The sequence below is a fragment of the Monodon monoceros genome, unplaced genomic scaffold (assembly GCF_005190385.1).
Source record: "Monodon monoceros isolate NGI ecotype Baffin Bay Population unplaced genomic scaffold, NGI_Narwhal_1 Super_Scaffold_13, whole genome shotgun sequence".
Classification (NCBI taxonomy): domain Eukaryota; kingdom Metazoa; phylum Chordata; class Mammalia; order Artiodactyla; family Monodontidae; genus Monodon; species Monodon monoceros.
In genome coordinates this window covers 61,303,469-61,324,157 of record NW_021703769.1, presented here as the reverse complement: position 1 = coordinate 61,324,157, position 20,689 = coordinate 61,303,469, and the positions used below count along the sequence as shown (strand labels likewise).

At 47.9% G+C, this 20,689-nt stretch overlaps 1 protein-coding gene and 1 pseudogene across 2 annotated transcripts in view; one reads left to right on the top strand and one right to left on the bottom strand.

Annotated features, from left to right (window-relative positions):
* ABCC1 (ATP binding cassette subfamily C member 1) overlaps positions 1–15,507 on the bottom strand; it is a 131,242-nt gene extending 115,735 nt beyond the window's left edge. For both annotated transcript variants that reach the window (XR_003793296.1, XM_029221742.1), the window contains exon 1: positions 15,407–15,507. Coding sequence is in view for 1 of the 2 variants with exons in the window: in XM_029221742.1 (XP_029077575.1) it covers positions 15,407–15,454 (48 nt within the window). In the remaining variant the exon portion in view is untranslated. The remainder of the gene's footprint in view (positions 1–15,406) is intronic.
* The window catches only part of LOC114894316, a 28,152-nt pseudogene continuing 22,915 nt past the window's right edge, over positions 15,453–20,689 (top strand).

Sequence of the window (20,689 nt, the reverse complement as noted above, 5' to 3'; positions counted from 1 at the left end):
CAGCCTCATCTGATAATCTCCACCTGCCAGCTGAGTTCCTGTCTCCACAGTCCCTTCCCCAGGCCCTTGCCCAGGCCAGGTTGTTTTTGCCAAACCCAGGCAGAGAGGAGGCAATAAAACCTCCTACTCAACAAAGGACGTACAGCCCTTTCCCAAGGGCCATGGTTTCTGCCCCATGAGAGCAATCCTCTCTACCAGCACAGTGTTCTTTCTGAAACACACACTCAGATAGGATCTGCCTCAGAAAAGGGGTTTTATTTCAACCACTTCTGGGTCCATGAGCTCCCTTCTCCCCAAGTTCTATAAGATACTTGGGGAGCAGCAACATGCTGGATTCACATCCACATGTATACTTCTCAGGTTTGCTGGAGATCTGATTAGCTGTGGGAAGAGGCCTGAAAAGTACAAGCAGGCTACAGATGTAAAGTGTTACCGATATACCGTCACCCGGGAGAAAACAGAATCACACAGACAGTGATAAGTGACTAGAAAATCATGGCCTTGCCCAAAACATGGCAGCATGTGGACTGAGTCTGGGCAAGGGTTTCTCAATCTTCACACTCTTGACACTTGGGCCCCGATAATTCTTTGTTATTGGGGGGCTTCCCTATGCATTGTACAATGTTAGCAGCATCCCTGGCCTCTACCCACTGGATGCCAGGAGCACCCTCCTTCCAGTTGTGACATCCAAAAATGTTTCCAGATGTTGACAAATGTCTCCTGGGGCCAAAACTGCTAGAGGAGAGAAGCACTGATCTAGGCAGTTTGCAGAATATCCTATTTTTTCATTTAGTGGTGACATATTTAACAGCTATTAGGTAAACACAAGAATGTGACCAACCTGCAACCTCATAGAAATTCAAAAGTGACATGAAACTTCCTTTGGGGATAAATTTATTTAGGTTTAAAAAAAAAAGTGAACTTATTTAAAGAAAAGTAATAAATAAGTAGGTGGCAGACACTACTGGTTAGCTTCCTCAACAGCCTTTCCCAACTCCCTTCTCTCTCGCTGTCTCCCACTAAAGAAGCGTAAAACCAAATGCTCACTTTCCCTGCCTCCCTAGTAGCTAGAGGTGGTCATGTGATCCAGCTCCAGCCAAGGAGACACGAGCAGAAGTCTATAGCACCAGGAGAGGGGCTTTGAGGGAATATTTTTACTCTCCTGAATAAAAAGAGATAAATGAGGCTGGTGTGCTCCTTCTCTCTCCCTACCTTGAACCTACATGTGATGGCAGCCATTCTGGGGCCTTGAGGGAAAGACACAGAAAATGGTGTCAGCCCTGACACCACTGGGTCACTGATCCAATGCCAGCAACCGCCAGAGGTACTAGACCTCCTGATGTGTAAAAAAATAAATACCTTTAGGTCTAGGCCACTGGAGTTAAATGCTTTCTGTTCCTTAGAGCCAAATGCAATCCTAGTAGGTATGAAGTGAGATATAAATGTCAAAATCATGAAGACTACACACAAGGGACTGAGGGTGAGACAGTGGAGAGGAAGGCAGGCACTGAGGTCAAACTGGAAGCTTTGAACACCGTCTACAACCCTTGCCAGCTGTGTGAACATGGGCAAGTTTAACTGTGCCCTCAGTTTCCACATCTAAATAAGGGATCATAAGAGCACATACCCAGCATTACCATGAGCCCCAAACAAAGTATTTACAAAGAAGGCACTACTTGACATAGAATAATCCTCAATGCATGTTATTTACAAAAATAAATTCTCACCAAAGTCACCCAATAAAATAGGACTAAAGACTAAAATTGGGGACTTCGCGGGTGGTCCAGTGGTTAAGAATCCATCTTGCAATGCAGGGGATACCGGTTCGATCCCTGGTCGGGGAACTAAGATCCCACAATGCAGTGGGGCAACTAAGCCCATGTGCCACAACTACTGAGCCCACATGAAGCAGCTACAGAGCCCACGTACTCTGGAGCCTGTGTGCCACAACTAGAGAGAAGCCAGAGCTCAGCAACGAAGATCCCATGCACCACAGCCAATAAATAAATAAGACTAGAATTGATTCAGTCATTGGTTCTTTGCAACACCTAGAAAGGAAGCTGCCTGTAAGGATTGTATGTAAAATACCCCTGCCTTGGTGCTAAAGACAGAAAATCAAGCAACCAAGACTTTCTGGAGGATCTAAGTCTAGAGGTCCATGTCTGTCTCCTCACACCAGCCCCCCTTCTCTCCAATCTCCACACTGGCCTTCCTTGTTAAGCTGGGGCTTTTGTACATGCTTTTTCCACTGCCTAGAACACTCTTATCTTCTGCTTTTGTCTTTGTAGCAAACTACTAGTTGTACTCCAATACCCACTCTTCCTGAACCCCTAGTAATTAATCTTCAGCTGGGCACATGCCTGTCCAGAAAAGAAACTACATTTCCCGGACTCCCTTGTAGGTAGATGTGGTCACATGACTAGGTACTGGCCAGTGGGATGTGAACAGAGTGATGTGGGTGACTTCTGGGTTGCACCCTTCTGCCCCCTTCGCTCTGGCTGGAATGTTGACATGGGGTTGCACATTCCTTTTTTTTTTTTTTTTTTTTAATATTTATTTATTTTAGTTTTGCCTGTGTCGGGTCTTAGTTGCAGCATGCGGGCTCCAGAGCGCACAGGCTTAGTAGTTGTGGTGCACCGGCTTAGCTGCCCCGCGACCTGTGGGATCTTAGTTCCCCGACTAGGGATCAAACCCGCATCCCCTGCACTGGAAGGCAGATTCTTAACCACTGGCCCACCAGGGAAGTCACAGCGGTACACATTCTTGGGTCAACAATGTGGGCGGCACCTGGGGACAGCAAAGCAACAAGACAGGAGGGGCCTGGGCCCCTGACACCCTCAGGGACAGAGCTGCCACACCAAACTGGGATTTTTACACCAGAGAGAATTTAGCTTCTATCTTAAGCCACTGTGTTTAGGGTCTATGCCACATACAGCCAAACCTATAATATCATATAGGCTCAGGAAGTCTCTCCTTTCCTTCGTTGGATCAGATCAAACCCCCTACTACATCACAGAGCTCCCTTTCGTAGCACTGCACAGCTATGATTTTCCACTCATTTGTTCAATCCCCAGACAAGACTGGCACTCAAAGGTGGCAGGGAGCTCTGCTCTGCACATCTTTGACTCCCAGCATCAAGTTCAGTGCAAGGATAATCAAGAGCACCCAGAGAATGTCGACTGAATGGGCCCAGGCTATGGGACCAAGGGGTGAGAGCTCTGTCTTCTGCGCACAGCTCACGGTCTTGGCGCACTGACCCTCGGAGGCTCTGTCTCCTGCAAGGGGCATCTAAGAGTGTGGAAAACATGCCCCTTTGACACCCACCCAACCTTGCTTCACATCTTTCCCAGATCTCCCTTACATAGAAGTTAAAAAACAAGGCTATCCAACCGCCTGGAGAGGAAACAATTATTAGCAAATTACTTAATTAGGCTCATGTTGACATTTCACCTTCGAGTAAATATGTTAGTTAAAAATGGGTCGAATCCAAGACGCACAGTTACTGAAACATAAAGAATGTTTTCAGAAAATCCTGTTCCTGCTTTAAAAAAAAATATCTTATATTTGGGATGTGCGGAGAAAAGAGACTGAAAATTAAAATGCCAATAAGAGGTTATCTCTAGAAGAGCATCATTATGGAGGATTTTCACATTCTACTATACTGGTTCCTGTACTGTTTCATTTTATACTGGACCTCTTATAATGTCAGACAAAGAAGAGCATAAGAGAAAAGAAGTCCCTTTAAGTAACTCAATCGTGACCATCTTTACAGTAACTGAAAACCTGGAACTTCCCAAGTATGCATCTGTCAGCAGTCTCAGCTGTCACAGCCCACCTTCACTCCTGTACCATGGATTTAGGTACTTAAGCAAGTCTTCTTAATCCTCAACTACAAAGAAAATCTGCAGAATGAATTTCCCCACCCATCAGCCCAATTTCAGAGCTGACACCCAACACCCTGGCATGCCTCATCCAGACCCGAGCACCCTACAGACACCCCATAACAACTGGGCGAATTAGCCCAAATCCTCAGATGCTGGGGACCGGTAGTCTGAATCCCTGAAATTGCGCTGGGCTCCATCCTGATTTTGTCAAGGCCTGCGTGGGCCCAGAGGTTACAAGGAGGTAATAAACCAGAAGAGAATTGCCACACCAGAAATCCCCACTCCACTGCACCCAACTGTCCATCACGGTCCCCTGCTGTCCAGCCTCCTGCAGCACCACAGCGAGTGCCTGCCATGCTTAAGCTAAGCATCCTCTATATCTTGCCTCTTTTCTTTCCAACTCTGTGAGATACACGGCATGATCATGATCTCCACTTTACAGATGAGGACACTGAGGCTCCCAGAGGTGAAGTGGCTGGCCCAAGGTCGCACACCGGGAACTGGCAGGACCGATTTTCGCGCCCAGGCCCCTGAAGCTGGCCTCGTGACCCCAGCCGTATATGTCCCTGGCTTTCTTTGGAGCTACACCTTCTCCTCGCCCAAGTATCCCCATGCCTTCAGCTGCCAATGCTTGCCCCCCCCCACCACCACCGCCAACTAATATCCTCTTTGGGAATAAAGAGGGTCTGACTGAGGGGGTGGGCCATTTCTCCAACCCCTCCCCACCAAATATGCAAATGAGCTGGAAGTGGGCCAGCCCTGACCCCAGCACCAAGTGTGAAGTGGTCCACCTAGACCACAAGGATCTCAGTGGACAAAAGTAAAAGAAGGGAGAGCCCCATTACACTACAACTGCAGTCCTCAGAGCCTAAACTACCACGTGTCTTTGCTCCGCGACCCTGAGTGAGTGAAACTGTTTTTGAGGAAGAAGCCTTATCATAGGGCTCCTGGGTAATCTAAATTATAACTACCAGGTCACCTTCCCCAGCACCCTAAAGCTCCAGCTTTCCCCTGGGCCACTGGTCTCCAGCCTTATAAAGCTGATTAGAGGGACTGCAGAAGGCACTGCCATTAATATGCACCTGTCATCTGCTATTAACAATCATAAAAACAACAACAATAATGATGGGCACCCTTAGAGAGACCCTGCTAGAATTGAGCCACCACTTTTTTAAACACAAGCCAGGCTGTAGATAGGACAAAACCTTTTCGATGATTTGAGATATTCACTCCACTCGTAAGAGTATGTTCCAAGAAAGTAAGTCAACAGGCACTACCCATATGATATTCATTACAATGTTCTCTGTGAAAGAAAAAAAAAAGGGGGGGGAACAGCAACCTAAATGTCAAACCACAGGCAATAATTATATAAATTACAGTCTACCAATACTAGGAACTACTGCTTGGACATTTAAAGGTATAATTACAAAAGTTGTGCAGGAACATGGGAAAATTCTTACAAGAATAAATGAAAATGTGGGATAGAAAATAGTACACACTTTACAAGCTCAACGTGCAAAACCACATAAAAATCTGGAAAAGAATCGGATGTCAACACACCAACAAACAATGGCCAATGGAAAAATATGTGCGACACACATGACAGACAAAGGGGCAAGATTCCCAATATACTGAGAGGCCCCGCAAATTAACAGGGAAAAGCAAGCCAGAGTAAAGATGCACAAAAAGGACACTGAAAGAAAGACATGCACAGAAAAGAACACTCAAATTACCAGGGAATATGTTGTAGGATGCTCAGCTTCTAACTTCTAAGGGAAACGTGGGTGAAAAAAGATATCTTTTTTGTCCATCAAATTAACAGAATTCGGCCATGTCCAGTGCCAGGAAGGATGCAGAGAAATGGGAATTCTCAGTCCCTGTCACTAGGAATGGACTTGCTACAACTTTTCTGGAAAATAACCAGCCAATACCCATTAAAAACTAAAATTTACATAATTTTAACCCATGTACAAGAATGTTCACTGGAGCATTGTTTACAGAAACAAAAAATGGGGAATAACACAAGCGATGTTATTAGCTGGGAAATGGCTGAATTAATTATAGCAAATCTATATTATACAATTCACTGAGGAATTACTAGTGAGATTCTATGTATTGCCATGTATCATATGTTAAGCAAAAATAAAGTGATGATTATAACATAACCCATTTTATTTTTAAGCATATTATTTATGTTTATAAACATTTCCATGATTACAGAGAAAGGACAGGAAGTATAGCTTGGTTATTGATTAGAAAGAGAGTTAACGCTTTATTTAAATATCTCTATGTTGTTTTCTCACAAGGAGTATCACTTTGGGAACAAAAGAATTCTACAATGAAACTAGAAAGTTTACATGTAAAAATTAAATCCCAGTTGTATTAGCATGTATTAGTTGTATTAGCATGCATTAGTTGTATTCACATGTATTAGTTGTATTAGCATGTATTAGCATTAGATTATGAGTAAAACTTTTACCTGTTGTTAAATTGTTGATGTAAAAACACTTTTTAAACAACAAAGACGTCAAAGAACGTTTAAAATTTAAACATATCTTTTTAAAATTAGAACAAAACCAATCATTCTCTGGACCAAATCCACTGGAACGTAAGGTTTAACTCCGCTGGGCAAAACCCTCTCATACACAGGGAAGCAACATGAGCCTGGTCAATTCCCAGCCTGATCAATGCTCTCAAATGCCACAAACATAGCAGGTGCTTAATAAATGTTGGTGAGTCCATTAGTGGGAGTATAAATTACAGCTCCATCTGACAATTAGAACTGTCAGATTTCAAAATGCACATATCCCCCAACCCAGCAATTTCTGGGGGGGGGTGGGGGTAGGGATTTACTCTGCTTTGTCATTTACATCTATTTGCATACAGTACCAAGATGAGTGCTTGTGGCAGCACTGTTCATCACACTGAAAACCGGAACCAAGGGCCCTGACAGCAACCGAGGGAGGACTGGGTGAATGCACAGCACAGTCCTTAACAGAAGAAAGTGTGGCCTGCAAAGTATTATTCCCTTTTTCTTTCAGTTTGCATGGACTTAACATGTAAAGAAAATCAACACTGGTTTCTTAGTGAAAGGAGCCAGATACAGAACATTATTTAGAATATGAAACTATTTGGGGAGGAAAAAAAGATACTCATTTTCAATCTCTCCCCACCCCCTCACCCTTCATACATATTTGCATATGCTTGAAATTTTCTAGAAGGACACCCAAGAAATTACCATGAATGGCGACTTCTGCAAACAGAGCACAGGGAGAGGAAGTACTGAAACTTTTACTTTCCCTTTATATTCTTCTAGAATATAGTTTTATTCTGGGATTTTATAACTTTTTTAAAAGTTATAACTTTTTTAAAATGATAATTTTTTGAAAGTAAAAGCACCAAAAAAAGTTACCGTGCAAGATCTTCCAGGCCAATTCAACATCTAGTTTTGTTTCGTTTTGTTTTTAACATCTTTATTGCAGTATAATTGCTTTACAATGGTGTGTTAGTCTCTGCTTTATAACAGTGAATCAGCTATATGTATACATATATTCCCCACATCTCTTCCCTCTTGCGTCTCCCTCCCACCCTCCCTATCCCACCCCTCTAGGTGGTCACAGAGCACCCAGCTGGTCTCCCTGTGCTATGCGGCTGCTTCCCACTAGCTATCTATTTTATGTTTGGTAGTGTATATATGTCTATGCCACTCTCTCACTTCGTCCCAGCTTACCCTTCCCCCTCCCCATATCCTCAAGTCCATTTTCTACGTCTGCGTCTTTATTCCTGTCCTGCCCCTAGGTTCTTCAGAACCTTTTTTTTTTTTAGATTCCATATATATATGTGTTAGCATAAGGTATTTGTTTTTCTCTTTCTGACTTACTTCACTCCAACATCTAGTTTTAAAAGAAGTGTTTTCTAGCAATCTATAGAAAGTCATCTTAATCGTGCAAGAAAAGCACCTCATCATCTTAATGGGTCCTGAAAAGGCTTTGGAGGGGAATCAAGTGGGGAATTCCAACTTGATCTGACCCTGAATGGTGCAGCTAAGGTTCTGAAACAGATGAAACTCATTGAAAAATATAACCCTGAGACTCGCTCAAACCTAAATGGATCAAAAGCCCATGACTATCGGGGAGCAAGTAACGCTCCATTTCCTCGCTAAGCTGCAGTAAGCTTCTTCCTTGGAATTTCCAAACCCTTATTATTACCACAAGCCATTTTATTAGTGCTTTATGGATTTTTGCAGAATGCTCCAGGCAAGATTTTCATGAGACGGGCTCTGCACCTCAGGGTCTTTGCATCTGCTGTTCCCTCTGTCTGAGGCTCCCTTCCCCCAGCCCTTGCACAGCCAGCTTTGCCATTCAGGTCAAAGGTCAAATGTCACCTCCTCCAAAAACCCTTCCCTGGACATGCCTCTATCATAGCTTGCACCCCAGTTCTTCCCAGTTCACATCTTTGCGGCACTTGCCGCCACCCAAAATCATTTTGGTCATCCCCAGCGTAAGCTCCATGAGAACGTGGACCTCGTCTGCCTTGTTCGTGGCTGTATTCCCAGCGTCTAGAACAGTGTCAGCACCCTGTAGGTGCTCAATTAATAATAAAAGATTGAATAAATGAACGAGTGAGAAAAGGTTGCAGGAAGAACAGGAGAACGAAACCAGTGTTGTAAAAACCACTCTCAAGCTGTCCGTGCCGGGGAAACGGAGGCACTGATAACTGCTCTCCAAAGAGGAAGGTATCCCCAAGCAAGTATCCGTAGTTACCCAAGAGGCCAATAAAAGGTAAACGGAGGTTCTCAGAGAGACAACTCACTGAGAGGGAAGGAAAAAGCCTCAAAAAACCTGAATTATCCCCCGAGAGCACCGGATGCCGCCCTCCCCGGGTCACCTAGAACCCATTTTCCAGAACTTGGCAACCTCCTCCAGGAGATGAAACCCCACAATTAAACCAAGGGGAAACTTAAATAGAGTCTCGACTTTGTAATTGTCCACCTATCCTGGGGAAGTTTAAGATGAAGGAGCAGCGCTTCAAAGCTGACCTCTAAGGACCAGGACTTCACCCTGGGACTGAGCCGTCAGAAACCCCACTCCCAACCCAAATGGATTCGGGGAGAAAAGCCCTGGGTGGAAAGTGGCAAACAGCATGGAAACGGCTGCAATCGCTTCTCTAGCTAATTGGAGTTTAACCTCCTTAACATCTCATTAAGCTTCTCCACAGCAACCCCAATAAGCCAATTACGGGAGACGTTCAACAGCCTAAAAACTTAAGGAAGGCTTCCCTGGTGGCGCAGTGGTTGAGAGTCCGCCTGCCGAGGCAGGGGACATGGGTTCGTGCCCTGGTCCGGGAAGATCCCACATGAGAGGCCCGCGTAACGCAAAAAAAAAAAAAAAACTTAAGGAAATGCAGGAGGGGTGAGGCAAAAGTCTTGCCCCAGATTTCTCCTCCAGATTCCTCCCCACCAACGGCTGTGGGACTTCGCCACCCAGGGGACGTCTGACAACGTCTGAAGACATTTTTGTTGTCTCAACAGCGGGGAGGTGCTACTGGCATTTAGTGGGTAGAGGCCAGGGATGCTGCCAAACAGTCCAGAGCGCACAGGGCAGACCCACAACAGAGTTATCTGGCCCAAAAGGTCAAGCGTGCCCAGGATGAGAAACTGCTCCACACCTACCACCCTCCCCCACGCCGGCTTCCTCGCTGCTCAGCCTTCAAGAGGGAAGCAGGGGTTCCACAGCTCCACCGGAAGAGACGCTGTCTCAGTTACCATGCCAGGTTGGGGGAAACACTCACCTCAGGATGTTCAAGTCCTTGTCATTATCTCAATCCATTTCATTAGCCCTTTATTCCTTTTGGCAAAACGTTCAGGTAAGTTTTTATGGGCTAGACCATTAAGAGCTGATGAAATCTAGACCTTATCCCACCATGAAAATCTGGAACCAACATCACAAACTAGATGCTTGCTTCAAACTCCCCGGGCATTGATAATTTGCTTATCCATCTCCCTCCTGCCAACATGACCAAGCTAGAGCAGCACCAAACCAGTGAGCCAGAGCGGCCCCAGTCACCTCACCAAAAGGCCGGGCTTCAAAGCAGGAGATGCCGACTCAAATGCCTATGGGTGCCAGGTGGGGTCCATCAGTGAGGGAAGCAGACCAGGTAAGAAAACACGAAGAAAAAAGGCAACGGACACCGGGCCTACGAATTAAAGCGCAATAAGGAGGAGCGGGGACTGCGGCAATCTGGGGCCAGCAGGCCTGTTCTGCAGGGGGCAGCCCCAGCTGACCACCACCACGTACAAACACGGGCCATCATGCAATGATTTTTCAAAAGTCAGAAATGCAGATTTTTCTGTGAATTCTCCCCATCTGTAAATATTAGCAATCATAGTAATTCAACATTAAAATAGAGCCAAAGCAGCACACCAGTGGGCCAGATCTAACTCCCCCCAAGGAACTCATACCTCAGACACTCAAATTCAAATGCTAATGGCACCTACAGTATGCCAGGCTCTGAGTCCTGGAAAAAGGGACGGACCAGACTCAGTTCTGACCTTTGCAAGACAAAATATAAGCAGTTGGATGTGGAAGCTGGAAGGCTTGTTCTACCTGAGAATCCATTCCAAACAGGTAAAGGACTATTTCATCCTTAGAGGCTCTGGAAAGAGGTTCCAACCCAGCTCACAAGCCACTCCAAAGCTTCATGTCATTCATTCCTTCAGTAAATATTTACTGAGCACCTACTATGTTCCAGGCACTGTTCCAGGTGCTGGGATTCCACAGCACAGGCAAAACCCCTGCCCCTGTGAAGTTGACCTTTTGGTGAGAGTTTACAGGGAGTAAACAAAATAAATAAGTAAGAGATTTGGCGTAGGGCTTCCCTGGTGGCACAGTGGTTGAGAGTCTGCCTGCCGATGCAGGGGACACGGGTTCATGCCCCGGTCCAGGAAGATCCCACATGCCGCGGAGCGGCTGGGCCCGTGAGCCATGGCCGCTGAGCCTACACATCCGGAGCCTGTGCTCCGCAACGGGAGAGGCCACAACAGTGAGAGACCCGCGTACTGCAAAAAAAAAAAAAAGATTTGGTGTAGATGGCAGTACGTACTGGGTTGGGGGGGGGGGTTGGGAGGAGCCAGAGGACTGGGAATACAAGGAAGCAGCAGGGAGTCAGGGAAAGGCTGTCTGGGGTGACATCTGAACAAGGATCTGAAGGTGCAGGAGCATTCTGGGCAGGGGAAACAGCAACTGCAAAAGCCCTGAGGCAGTGTGAGGGAGACAGAAAGTACCAGGTGATGTGGTCAGAGAGGTGAGGGGACCAGATGCTGTCAGGCCTTGTAAGCCTAAGCCCTCTGGCTTTTTCCCTGAGGGAAGTGGGGCGTCGCTGCAGGGTCTTGGGTAGAAGGGGGAGAAGATCTGACGTCTGTCTTTAACAGGAGCCCTCTGGCTGCGGGGTTGAGACCAGACTATAGGGGCCAAGGAGGGCAGCAGGGAACGCACTGAGGCGGGTACATCCAAATGCAGGATTGAGCCCATGGTGGCTCCCGCCAGAGCAGCAGCTGGAGAGGCAGTGAGAAGCAGGCATTCTGAAGGAACAGGTAACAGGATTTGCTGACAGATCAGCTGTGCAACGGGAGGCAAAGGTGGGGAGTCAGGGATGACGCAGGGTTTGGGCCTGAGCCTCTGGGGACAGGGCTGCCATCAACTGAGATGGGGAGGGCTGGGGTGAGGGGGCTCCAAGTTCCATGTGGGACGCAGTAAACTGGAGCCACCCATGAGACACCCAGGTGGAGACGTTAGTTCCAAAAAGTTGAGAACACGAATGGAAAGAGAGATTTTCCATCCACCACTGCGTTCCAAACGTAAGGCTCCTCCAAGACAATCACAAACAGAGCCGGTCCAGCTGGGAGAAGATCACTGCTCCTTGTTCTTGGGTCGCTGGGGCTTCGCTCTGCAAGGCTGGAGGGGAACCCAGGAACCCTGAACTAGCCCTTGCCCTGCCCTAGCCTCTCAAATGGCTTTTCTCCTCCCAAAGCCATCCGCCTTGTCACGCTGCCATTCTGGGCCTCAGATTCAACATGCGTGAAGTGGGGTGGACGGAGGGGAAGACCCCATCAGTTCCAGGGGCCCTTTGGCTCTAATCCGCAAGGGAGAGAGGAGACTGGAAGGAGGGGCAGAGAGGAAGGTGGAGGAAGGCACAGTGATGCGTCTAAAAACCCATAGAAAATTTGAAGAATGGGGGAAAAATAAATCCGCTCATTCTACATTGTTGTAAAGCCTAAGGGAGCTAATTACGCCAGGAATTAGCCTGACCCCAAGGTCAGACCTTACGCCAAGAAGAATTTCAAATGGTTTCTAAAATACTCCTTTTCTCCCACCCTTTAGCAGCTAAATTGAATATTCAGGGGGTTACTCAGGTGGAAGATGGTTCAGGGCAGCTCCGTGGCAAGTATCAGCACCAGGACCAAATATTAGCAGGACTCCATGAACCGTGACACAGATCCACCACTTCTGTTCATCCCCAGCAGCAGCAGGTACAGCAGCAAAAATTAACTAGAAAATTCCAGTTGCTGCACCGCTCACATGTACTAAGTGCTAACTGTATACCAAGCAGCAACATTCTAAGCACCTGCCAAGGATTCTCTTGGTACCATGTTACCGTCCTCATTATACACATGGGGAAACTGAGGCATGGAGGGGGAAGTAACTCGCCCAAGCTGCAGAGCCAGGATTTGAACCCCAGGGATGTGAGCACTGCTCAGAGCCGCCATACTCCACTGCTTACTGACTTGTCGCTTACTTTTCGACATTTTCTGATTTTTCTACACTGGACATGCAACACATTAATAAATGAATTTTTTTAAAAAATTAACTCGCAAGGGGAGGCCCGTGCCCATTTTCCCAACCATCATTTAAACATCAGCCACAAAACAGTCCTTCCTACCCGCCCCCCCTACAACCAACCTCAAAAAAAAAAACAAAGGCAAACCCATCGCTGGGGAACTCAGCCCCTATTTTCCATTTAGATAACCAAGTTCCTCTTTTTCCATCCCAGAGCATTTGCCTGGGTGAAGGTGGGAAGTCAGCCAAACACTCACCGCGGGCTATTTCCACAGGCTGGTTTTTCTGGCCATTTCCTGGGGCTCAGAGGCCGGCACTGGCCCAGGAACAAAGCTCTGACTAGAGTCTCAGGTGGGCTAGTCACCTTGATTTCTAAACACATGACCTTGGTCAAGGGAGGAGGCAGGCATGACTGGGTGGGTGGCCCAATCCCATGCCCCAGGTGAAGAAAAAGTGGGTCCAAAGGAAGGACAAGCAACTCGAAACACACAACTTCATCTTTGGAAAGAAGAATAACCTCTGCTTAACTCTGTGCAGGGCACAGGCTGAGCCACTTGCACAGATGGACTCATTTACTTTTCAAAACAACCGCAGGAGGTTGAGACTTTGGGGGCCCCCACCCCCACTTTACAGATGAGGAAACTGAGGCACAGAGAGGCACACTGGCTTGCCCAAGGTCACAGAGTCTCTCCTGGCCTTGAGTGTGTGCCCTGGAAAACACAGAAGTCACCTGCTTTCAATTACATTTGGTTTCTCCTGCTACCTGGAAGTTCTCATGCCCCAGCTGCCTACTCTCAAACTCTGGTTCCAGGGCACCTCCAGAAATTGGGACATCCAGCAAGTCCAGAAATCCAGAGGGAGGGAGCGCAGAGGAAAGTCTGCAAGGCCAAAGACTGGGGAAAGATGCAGGGCCTGGCAGAAGGGAAAGCCAACCACCTGGCAACTTCTGTAGCAAAAGTCCTTGCAGGAGAAAAAACACAACTGTTTCCCCGGATGAGCTTCTTTAGCTAAATAAACGGAGGACACCCCCAAACCCAGTCGACTTTGGAAAACCTGACTAGACGTCAACTGCCAGTTGCCATCAATAAAATACACCCTGGTGCAGAATCTAATTTACAGCCGCCTATTTTTTCCCCTCTGTAATTTATGAGAAGAAAATAAACAAGGAAATACTCCAGTATTCACAGCCAACACTAGACCAGATCCCCATCTGATTCTTGCAGAAATCATCTTGCTGTTGTTACACCAGGTACGGGGAGCAAGGACTCCTCAGATTCTCCTCTCTCTGCTAAGTACGACACTACTTTGCAAATAAGTCTGCTCTCCAATTAGTCCTGGACCTTGAGTGCAAAGCTCTGGACTACTTCCAGCCCCAGAGTAAATCTCTGATCCCACTGGCCTGAAAATGTGAGACATACCCAGAAGTGTTTTGTTATTCTACCAAGTGATACCTCCCAAAAATAAAGCCTTTCCCACGGGGCCCTCAAGGATGACTTTTCAACACTCCAAATGCAGCCTGCAAGGAGAGGACCACAAAACAGAACAAGAAGGTATTTTTGGATGCTAATCACTGGCTCCAAAGAACCAAGGGTGCTTCCCTCTCCTGATTCCTAAACAAAAGTGGGAAAACTATCCTGTCCAGAACTGCATTCCGTGTTTACCAATAATCAAGATGGTGGGACACAAGAGTGCTTCCTGTAACAAAGAGGCAAATAGCATTACTGGGAAACTAAAGCCCAAGACACTGGGGATTAAACCACAGAGAATGGACTCCGAAGACTCAGCAGGCTCAGCAATGGACATTCAGAAGAAACCTGGAGGTGGGGGTCCCCACAGAGACGAGCCTCACGTTTCAGGGGGTGGAACGGCGTGCCCGCTGGTACCAGGATACTGGGCATCCTCAGCTGCACCCCAAACCTGACCCCAGGGTCAGGCAAGTCAGAGCAGGGGTGAGTAGCCCTACCTTCTTTCCTGGCTGTTCCTCAAACTTCCCTAATTTTCCCCCTGTTCCCCCAAACTCCCCTCAAAGTATAAGCAAAAGGAAAGTAAAAGATGACAAAAAAAAATTGTAACCACAGGAGACTAATACGGATGCAAAACAAGTGGGGGGGGGGAGAACCTCAACCCAGTCGCTGGAAGCCCCTTTCCATAGCCTGAGCCCTTCCCCAGCTCAGCCCTTTGGTAACGGGGTGTTTGCGAAAAGGGGGCTCCACCCCACAAAGGAGATGGGGGAACTTAAGCAGCGAGACATCCCCCACCTCTGGCGCCTCCTTCCCCGGCAGGTTATTTTTAATCGAAAAAGGAACCCCAGAGAAGATAGGGCCCCTCTTTTCAGCCCCCTCCCCCAGGCTCTGGCCCCTCACCTTCCCCCAAAAGCCCCAGAGCCGGGCACAGGCAACCCCTCCCCAACGCCCTGCTTCCCCGGAGCCGAGTCACCCAAGTTTTCCCCCATCAGCAGCACTCCCGAAGGGGCCGGCCGCGGGCGGGTTGGGGAGCGGAGCCCCCAGGCCAGCTGCTGGGTGGGGAGCCCGGCGCTCGGGGCGGCAGGGGTCCCCGGGGCTGCGGGCCCGGCCCGCCCTTCCCGGCGCTTCGTCCTAACCGCCTGCCTCCCCGCCCGCCGGCCTCCCTCCCTCCCTCCCGCTCCCTGCCGCCGGCCCCACGCGGCCCGGGCGGCCGCCGAGCACTTACCCAGAAGGGGTCTGAGCCATCGACACTGCAGAAGCCGCGGAGCGCCATGCGGCCGGCTCGGGAACGGCGGGCAGCAGCGGACGGACTAGCCCGGCTGCTGGCGGCGGCGGCGGCGGCGGCGGCGAGGGCGGGAGGCAGCGGCGGAGGGAGCCGGGGCCGCAACGCCGCCTGGTTGGCCGGCGCGTCACGGGGATGCGGCGGCCCCGCCCCGCACGGCCCCGCCCCGCTCACCTCGTCCGGCCCGCTTGGGCCGCGGCGGGAGGTTGCACCGTCGCCGGGCCGGCTGGTTGGCCCCGGACCCTCGGGCGCCCGATCTTACCCCCTCATAGGAGGCCCGGGGAAGTCCTCTGTAGATGCGGCCGCGACCTTTGCGTCCAGACCCCGCGACCAGTTTTCACATCCTGCTGTAACAACAACGACGACGACAGCAATAGTAATAGAAATAACCGGGGGAAATAGAGTGTACTTATCCATCTATGAGCCAGGAGAGTGCCAGACACCGTAGCTGCGTCCTCAATGCACCCTCACTGTTATGACTCCCTTTTCATGAAGGAAGAAAACAAGAGGCAGAGAGGTTTGAGTGACTTCTCCAGGGTCACCGGGCTTACCCAGCCTGCTGACTCCAGAGCTGACGCAGAAACAGTAGGAGGTGGATACTCTATTTAATCTATGCTTTACAGGTGGAGAAACTGAGGCTCAGAGAGGTGAAGCGACTTGCCCAAGGTCACACAGCTGGCAAGTGGCAAAAGTGGGATTGGAACCCATGACCAGTCTGACTCCAGAGCACTCATAGCCTGAAGGCTCCAATCTCCAACCCAGACAGCTGTGTGCAAGCAGCTTTGACATTTTCTCCACCTTTTCTGCAGCACTTAGGAAAAAACCAGGTTACTGATCTTTACCTTTGAGGTAAAGAAACTGAGAACTAGAGATACAGTAATAATTAACAAGCATTCACAGTCATGGGGCTTCCCAAGGCTGAGTTGTTAGCAATGAACATGAATTAACACGTGTAATGCTCACAAGAACCCCAAGAGGTAAGTACTATTGTTATCCCTATCTTACAGTTGAGGAGACTTGAGGCCCACTGAGGCAGAGTACTTTGTCAGGGATTATGTAGACCGTAAGTGGCTGAACCAAACTTTGAATCCAAGCTGACTGATCGGGAAGGGAGGAATCTATAATGCTAACCATCTTGTCATAGTGTCTCTTTTTAATACACAGGCAGCCAGTGGCAAAGCAGCCAGTGCTTTGCTTTGTAAAAGTTATACCTTGGGGAATTCCCTGGCGGTCCAATGGTTAGGACTCTGTGCTGCCACTGCAGGGGGCACAGGTTCGATCCCTGGTCGGGGAACTAAGATCCCACATGCCACACGGTGCAGCCAAAAAAAAAAAAAGTTATAACTTACACGAAAATTTGAAATAGAAAATAAATAAATAAAATAAAAATATGTATTGGGGCCTACCATGTAGGTGCTGTAGACACTTCGGTAAACAAAACAAAGATCTCTGCCTTCGTGAGAAGCAAGCAGACGACAGACCAAATGAATGAGGATACCGTTTTCCAGAAGCAGAAACTGATGGTTAGAGAGATGAGATAATTTGCCCATGATCCCCCAGCTGGGATGTGGCAGAGAGGAGACTCAGCCCTGCTTTAACCACCAAACCCTCTCCGCACTTCTTTTTCAGCCACAGACTCACAAGTCTTCCCCTCCCCTTCTTTCCAAGCCCCTTCCTTCCCACCTGTGGCTCAAGTACAGTAATGAACACCCTCAGACCCAGCAGCTCTGGGCCCTGGGCCAAACCCACTCAATGAAAGCAAACAAAATAAATTGATGTTGAAAATGCGGGATCTGGATTTCAAGCATCAGCAGCCCTGGTAGACCATGAGTTGAGTGAATCATATATCAAGAATGCCAGAGAGATCCTTTTTGTTTTTCCCTGAAATCAGAGTACCATGTTCCTGTTCATTTATTTCACAGGACTTTTCACTATTTGTAATCATCTAATTTACTTGCTTCATATAGGCCTCCCCAGCCATACTGGAATCTTCCAGCTACTGCTGTCTCTCACCTGGACTGCTGTAACAGCCTCCTGCCTGGTCTCCCCATCCCTGTCCCTCCCCACTGCAATCAGAGCTCAACACAGCAACCAGAGGAGTCCTATTAAAGCAAGGAAGCAACACCCCTGCATAAAGCCCCCCTGGCCTCCTATCGTGCTTAGTACAAAATCCTACTGGATGTGATCCAGCAATTCCATTTCTGGGTAGACCCCCAAAAGAAGTAAAAGCAGGAACTTGAAAAGACATTTCCACACCCATCCCATGTTCATAGCAGCATTGTTCACAATAGCCAGGAAGTGAAAGCAGCCCAGGTGTCCATCAATAGATGAATAGATAAACAAAACGTCATCTATTCATGTAATGGAATATTATTCAGCCTTAAAAGGGAAAGAAAATTTGACACATGCTACAAGGGTGAACTTTGAAGACATTATGCCAAGTGAAATAAGACAGTCATAAAAGGAGAAATATTGTATGCATCCACTTATATGAAGTTCCCAGAGTAGTCAAGTTCATAGAGACAGTAGAATGGTGGTTGCCAGGGGTGAGGTGGGAGATGGGGACTTAGTGTTTAATGGGTATAGAGTTTCCATCTGAGAAGAAGAAAAAGTTTTGGAGGCAGATGGTGGGGACAGTTGGACAACAGTATGAGTATAATGAATGCCACAGAACTATACACTTAAAAATGGTCAAGGTGGTAAATTTTATGTTGTGTACATTTTATCACAATAAAAAAAATGTATGAAAAAAGAAAGCAAAATAGAGTGGTTTAAAAAAAAAATCCTACTAGGCCTCTATGATATGGTTCTTGCCCATCCCCAATGTCATCTTGAACCCCTTTGTCTTCAGTCGCTGTGTTGCTGCAGCCACACTGAGAGCTTTCTGTTTCTTGAACACCCCAAGCCCATCCCACCTCCAAATCTTGCCCCCTGCCAATCCCTCTGCCTGGAACCCTCAGCCTCTGAAGCTTCAAGTAGCCTGGGCTCCCTGCTCGCCCAGCCTAAGCTCGAATGCCATCTCCTTAGAGAGGCTTCCCTACTTCATTTACCTCGAGTAGCCACCATCCCCTCATCTCACCCCTGCTCTAACACGATCTGAATTTTTTTTTAATTGTCTTTTACCCTTCCTTTCCCCAATTATTCCTGCCAGACCCTCAAATTCTTTTTATTTATTTATTTATTTATTTATCTGGCTGCATCGGGTCTTAGCTGCAGCACATGGGATCTTTAGTTGTGGCATGTGGGATATTTAGTTGTGGCCTGCGGGATCTAGTTCCCTGACCAGGGTTCGAACCCCAACCCCTGCATTGAGAGTGCAGAGTCTCAGCCACTGGACCACTAGGGAAGTCCTTGAAATTTTTTAATTGGTTCTTCTTCCTCCTAGAATAAGAGCATGACCTTATCTTCCTTCACAATTCAATCAGCAAATATTTATTGCCAAACTGTGTTCTGGGCAGGAGATGGCAAACTACCACCAGCCACCTGTTTGTATAAATAAAGTTTTATTGGAACACAGTCCCACATGTCCTTTTATGTATTTTATTTTTTAATGCTCTATGGAATTCTTTCTTTTTTTTTTTTTGGCTGCGTTGGGTCTTTGTTCCTGTGTGGGGGCTTTCTCTAGTTGTGGCTCACGGGCTCTAGAGCTCAGGCTCAGTAGTTGTGGTGCATGAGCTTAGTTGCTCCAAGGCATGTGGGATCTTCCTAGACCAGGGCTCAAACCCATGTACCCTGCATTGACAGGTGGATTCTTAACTGCTGCACCACCAGGGAAGTCCCCTTTTATGTATTTTTCATGGCTGTTTTCATGCTACAACCTCAGAACTGGGTAGTTGCAACAGAGACCGCGTGACCAAAAAGCCTAAAATGTTTACCGCCTTGCTCTTTTTTTTTTTTTGCGGTACGCGGGCCTCTCACTGTTGTGGCCTCTCTCGTTGCGGAGCACAGGCTCCGGACGCACAGGCTCAGCAGCCATGGCTCACGGGCCCAGCCGCTCCGCAGCATGTGGGATCCTCCCGGACCGGGGCACGAACCCATGTCCCCTGCATTGGCAGGCGGACTCTCAACCACTGCGCCACCAGGGAAGCCCTACTGCCTTGCTCTTTACCTGAAAAATTGTACTGACCTCTGGTCTAGGAGTTTGGCCTACATCAGGGAGCAAAACATACCAAAATCCCCCGCCCACACTTCTGGTGGAGCTGAGATTCTAGTGGGAGAGAGAAAGAGATTTACCTGTTTACAAGATAAATAGGACAGAGTTTAATATAGTTGACTTAGGATAGTTAAATGCTGAGAAGAAAAATGTACAGTATGGGTCAGGAGGGTGGATATCTAGACTCAGTGATCAGGGAAGACAGGCCAAGGAGGTGGCATTTAAGTAAATGTACGAAGGGAGAGTGGATTTTTGGGGAGTACTAAATCAAAGGCTTGGGCTGAAGCAAGACAGCCAAGCTTGCGGAAGAGCAGAGAACCCAGGGGGGTTGGAATGGAGATGCAGCCAGTTCACATAGGGCCTCGTAGGCCCCAGCGACGACTTGGTTATCCTTGGAGTGAAGCAGGAGGTCACGGGAGGGAATTGAGCAGAGGAGCTGGTGTGACTTGATTTTATCAGCATCACTTGGGCTGCTGGGTGAAAAATAGACTGTGATGAAGAATGTCACCTGCCATATCAGTAAACAAAGGATGTTGTGGCCATCAAGCCATCAGCCCCTGCAGCCACCTCCAACTGTGCACCCTGAGAGGATTCAGGGTGGAGAAAAGCAGGATACTGGCCCTGGATAGTTGAGGTGCCTATCAAAGGAATGATTTCAGTGAGCTCAGATTCTTGCATCTTCCCATGCATAGAGAAGCACTAAATTCATCGACTTGAGATGCCTGGCTTTCTTTGATTAACAGTAACCTTGTGATGATCCAACTACCTGGCTTTTGTTGCAAAAACTCCTGTGTATCCTGGCTCCTCCCTTGCCTCTTCGGAGCAGGCCCTCAGAGCTATCTGGAGAGGCTGCCTCCCAGGTTTGAGTCCTCAGAAAGTCCATACAATAAAACATAATTTTTTAATAATTTAATAATCTCAGCTCTTAGGCTGTTCATTTTTTGTCAGTCGACAAGACCATGGGCTTGGCAGGGAGGGGCAGAAGCAGGGCTAGCAGCTGGGAAGCAGGGTTTGATATGCTCAAAGAGGTCGAGGAGTAAAAGGGCTAATATCAGCCTGGACTGCCAAGTGGA